The sequence below is a fragment of the Carya illinoinensis genome, chromosome 8, assembly GCF_018687715.1.
Source record: "Carya illinoinensis cultivar Pawnee chromosome 8, C.illinoinensisPawnee_v1, whole genome shotgun sequence".
Taxonomy (NCBI): Eukaryota; Viridiplantae; Streptophyta; class Magnoliopsida; order Fagales; family Juglandaceae; genus Carya; species Carya illinoinensis.
This window is the reverse complement of record NC_056759.1, coordinates 31992904-31997659: the sequence shown is the minus strand read 5'-3', so window position 1 is coordinate 31997659 and position 4756 is coordinate 31992904. Positions and strand designations below refer to the sequence as shown.

Below are 4756 nucleotides of genomic sequence, written 5' to 3'. Positions count from 1 at the left end.
AGTAATTAAGAAATTTAGATAGAATTTTAGATGAGTTTAATCTCAAATTTTGGTTATTAGCATTAAATGACTTTTGATAATATGATTTTTTTATATTAATTGAATTAGAATATAATTATTTGTAATATTAAATTGGTAGTTAATATTTTTAATTAGAATATAAAATGTGATACAGATAAATTAAATAAAAAATTATTAATTTAATAATAATTTATTATTATATAGATAATAAATTGTTTATTGAATTTAAATAAAATAGATAAATATAAAAAAGTAATATTAAACTAAATTTTAAAGATAAATTTGGCAAGCCAATGAGACGCTCTTATAGTAGATTAACAATCCAACACCGATGAATTCTGCTTCACAATCATTGGAACAGTCTCGGGTGAACAATCCAACACTGGCAAATTCTGCTTTACAATGATGGGAACAGCGACGTCGAAGGTAAAAAAGCAACGTGGCTACGAACGCGGCTGCCACAAGCCAGTTATCCGTAACTTTTCTGGCCCAACCCATTTGTTCTTCCTCTAGGCTGCCACAAGCCAGTTATCCGTAACTTTTCTGGCCCAACCCATTTGTTCTTCCTTTTTATCTTTATCTGAGTCTCATTGTTTCATCCCGCTGAAGATAATGATGGCTATCGACCAGCACATGCTCTGGGGGGCCTTCTTTGCCTCCCTGTTCGGTTTCGTTCTTCTCTACTCTCTCCGTCGTAGGAATTGTAGCAGTGCCAACAAGAAACAGCTCATGAAGAAGAGTTTTCCAGAAGTATGCGCGAAACAGAGCTTTAGCGATGGAGAATCTCGCCAATTGGAGGGCTCCGGCACTGACGTTATCATCGTCGGCGCCGGTGTAGCGGGTGCCGCCCTCGCTTACACCCTCGGCAAGGTAATTGTTTTTTTTCTCAAGACAAATAAGAACTTCTAAAATTTGAAAATTCTCGACTTGAATTCTTTTTGCATGGGCATGAAAATTGGTGGGTCTTTTGAAATTTCCCGGTATTATGAAACCAGAGAATTCTGGATAGCATATATATAGGCACTGATCAAATTCAGGAATCTGGCAGCAAGGCTTGAAAATAATTTCTTTTTTAAGTTGTTTTCGCATACTTTTATTTGATTAGGGAATCTGGGTCGGTGAATATGTGTGGAAGTAAATAACGCAAGTGCAATAATAATAGAAAATTGTATTAGATAGTTTAATCAATAGGAATTGGAAGCTTGACTGAATGCACAGTGTTTCAAGGAAGGTAACAGCCACCTCGCAAGTGATTTAAGATTTACCAGTGTTGAAGTTTTATCGCATGTAGCGGCATCTAATTATTAATGATTTCCCGTGATTTACTAGACATAATAGATGTAAACCGTGTTACGAAGTTCTTGTGTTTAAAGTTGCGTACTTTACCTGCAATATCACCCGTCAACGACCACGTACTTTGAAATTGTTGATTTATTTCCTATAACAAGTAGAATCTAAATTTTTTTTGCCACTAATTGCAGGACGGAAGACGGGTTCATGTGATTGAAAGAGACTTGACAGAGCCAGATCGAATTGTCGGTGAAGTTCTGCTGCCTGGGGGATACTTAAAACTAGTCGAATTGGGCCTTGAAGGTATGCTTGGAAGTTCACATCGTTATTGTGATTTTCTGTATCCTTCAAGTACAATAAAACTTTTTTAAGGATGATTGCAAACATGATTGTGAACTGACTCTTGTTCCAAGGAGAATTTGTTGGCGTTGGTATAATGATTACTTAGTATTGGTTTTGGGTTGTGTATTGGTGACACAATTGTGATTGGATATCAGATTGCGTTGAGGAAATTGATGCTCAGTGGTTGGTTGGATACATTTTCTTCAAGGATGGGAAACATGCTAGACTGCCTTATCCTTTGGAAAAGTTTCATTCAAATGTGGCTGGAAGGAGCTTCCACAACGGGCGCTTTATACAAAGAATGAGAGAAAAAGCTGCCACTCTTCCCAAGTATTATTTCTTGCTGCTTATTTTCAACTTAGCGCAGTAAAGTTTTATGTTATCCTTGCACTATGAATCTCTTAAACTGTAGCTTGTTAAAATATTGCTTTGGTCCTGGATTCTTGGTGCACATTCCATTTTTCTTGAATTTGGTCTTCAAGGTTTGCACCGTACTAAGCACATAGTTCACCGTACTAAGCACATGGTTATGTCCATGTTCAGTGTGCAATTGCAACAAGGTACAGTTACATCCCTGCTTGAAGGAAATGGGACCATTAAGGGCGTTCAGTACAAAACAAAGGATGGCCAAGAACATAAAGCTTATGCTCCTCTTACGATTGTGTGTGATGGTTGCTTCTCAAATCTGCGCCGCTCTCTTTGTAACCCTAAGGTGAAGTTACCATCTTGGAACTATCTAATAGTTTCAGTTTGCCTGGTGCAGTTAGAGTTGAGTTGGGAATTTCTCACTGGTCATATTTGGACAGTTATAATATATATTATCATAATCCAGGGTCTAGAGATATTAATTTGTTTTTTTGCATACACGTCTATTTTTTTGTGGTTGGGCATGTGCATTCTTGCTCCATTCTATATTGGGGCTGACTTGTGGAAAACTAATATATTTCAACAGGTAGACGTGCCATCTTGTTTTGTGGGTTTAATCATGGAGAACTCTGAACTTCCATTTGCAAATCATGCACATCTCATTGTAGCCGATCCTTCACTCATCTGGTTTTATCCAATCAGTAGTACTGAGGTTCGCTGTTTGGTTGATGTACCTGGTCAGAAATTACCTTCTGTTGATAATGGCGAAATGGCCAACTATTTGAAAATGGTGGTGGGTCCACAGGTATCTATTTTTTTGTGTAAATGATCTTTGATTATGAAGTCCACGACTCAATTCCAATGGCAATACTACTTGTACTGTATTCAGTATGTGTTGGCTTCAACAAGAACATCCGTTCCTGCCCCTTGGATTAATCTAGGGAATTTCAATTACAGATTCCAGCTGAGTTTAAGGAGGCCTTCATATCTGCAGTTGATAAAGGAAATATTAGAACCATGCCAAATAGGAGCATGCCAGCAGATCCACTTCGTACTCCCGGAGCCCTTCTAATGGGTGATGCTTTGAACATGCGGCATCCTCTAACTGGTGGTGGGATGACTGTGGCACTTTCCGATATTGTCATACTCCGAGATCTTCTTAAGCCACTGCATGACCTGAATGATGCATCTTCATTGTCCAAGTATCTCGAATCCTTTTCCACCTTGCGAAAGGTAACTCTCTAGAACAAAAAGCCTATTGCTGACTTGTATTGCTTATTCATGTGGTGCTAGTAGAATTGGATGGCAAAGTGTTCTCTCGGTTGCTTCCGAATTGCTTTGTTATATGATGATGTTTGAAAATTCAAGGAACCTTTTTTTTGGGTAAAAGTCAAGGAACTATTTAATGTCCAAGGGATGTTAATTCACACTAACATTGTTGTTTGATATGGTTTGTTATTATAGCCAGTGGCATCTACAATAAATACTCTGGCTGATGTCTTATACAAGGTGTTTTCTTCTTCTCCTGATCAAGCAAGGAAGGAGATGCGCCAAGCATGTTTTGACTATTTAAGCCTTGGAGGCATATTTTCAAAAGGACTGTTAGCTTTACTCGCTGGTCTAAACCCATGTCCATTGCATTTAGTTCTCCATTTCTTTGCGGTTGCAATATATGGTGCTGGTCGTCTGCTACTACCGTTTCCTTCACCCAAAGGCTTGTGGATTGGAGCTAGGTTGATTTCGGTGCGTATTCCACATTTTTTTTTTCCATAGAATGCCAAGTCCAAATAGTTATTCTATCCGTTTTTCATTTTGTTTTTACATCTATAGGCATGAATTATAACCCCATCTGTATAAATAAATATCCCCTACAACGCCTATTGAACAATTTTTCTACTTTCAGAGTGCATCCAGTATAATATTTCCCATTATCAAGGCAGAAGGAGTGAGACAGATGTTCTTCCCTGCAACCGTTTCAGCATACTATAGAGCTCCTCCTGTCATGCAAGATGTCCAAAAGGATGTGGCAGAGATCAAGTAGCTGAGGCTTTCTTGCAGTCCAGTAAAAGCAGAGAGTCATCAAAAGCAAGCAAATATATGTATACAAAACAGAAGTGGGGTGGGTAGGGGGAATTGATGGAATTTAATGTTTCTTGTTACTTCCACTAGAGGGCATCGCATAATTATTTATACACTGAGACCGCTATAAACTGCAGTAACTATATAAACAATCATTCTGTTATGCATTTGATCTTTAACTTGTATGAAAATCTAATTTGTATGAAGAAACTCCTTAAAAAAATAAAAAATAAAAAGGCAATTTTCGGCCAGATAATCTGGATAAATATGTTATGATGTTTTCTACTATTTCTTAGTGGCTTACTTCCCAATCCAAACTCTCGCCTTTTTTCGTTGGTAATTATCGTCAACCATGTGTGTGAGGGCTGTGAGGCAGCTCCTGGATTATCTTCAAGTGTTGCTACTGAGCCTCACTAATAAGTATGGGACTACCCAATTAGGCCTTGGATTTCAGAGTGTTCATGTGAATTATGTTCCCGGTGATTCTGAGGTGAATGCGATTGTAGCTTGACAACTATGTAGAACCTTCGTGCACCTGATGCAAGCCAAAATCCAAGTTGGCCAAAGAACAGTCACAAGCAGAGATATGAAGAAAATTATACCGGCTTTGGTTTGGGGAAGCCATTCATATGTCTTGTTCTGTGCGGCTCATGATGAC

At 38.2% G+C, this 4756-nt stretch overlaps 1 protein-coding gene across 1 annotated transcript; it reads left to right on the top strand.

Moving 5' to 3' along the window:
- The first annotated feature begins 598 nt into the window (after nt 1-598).
- Nucleotides 599-4364, top strand: LOC122274730 (squalene epoxidase 3-like). The gene is made up of 8 exons (XM_043083740.1): nt 599-891; nt 1503-1614; nt 1809-1983; nt 2197-2365; nt 2606-2824; nt 2977-3252; nt 3484-3762; nt 3923-4364. The coding sequence occupies exons 1-8, from the start codon at nt 634-636 to the stop codon at nt 4058-4060; spliced, it is 1626 nt and encodes a 541-aa protein (XP_042939674.1). The 5' UTR covers nt 599-633; the 3' UTR covers nt 4061-4364.
- The last annotated feature ends 392 nt before the right edge of the window (nt 4365-4756 follow it).

Coding starts and splice junctions, on each gene's coding strand:
- LOC122274730 (XM_043083740.1), top strand. CDS start 634: ATGATGGCTATCGACCAGCACATGCTCTGGGGGGCCTTCTTTGCCTCC. Junction 892..1,502: donor TCGCTTACACCCTCGGCAAG/GTAATTGTTTTT, acceptor CACTAATTGCAG/GACGGAAGACGGGTTCATGT. Junction 1,615..1,808: donor AGTCGAATTGGGCCTTGAAG/GTATGCTTGGAA, acceptor ATTGGATATCAG/ATTGCGTTGAGGAAATTGAT.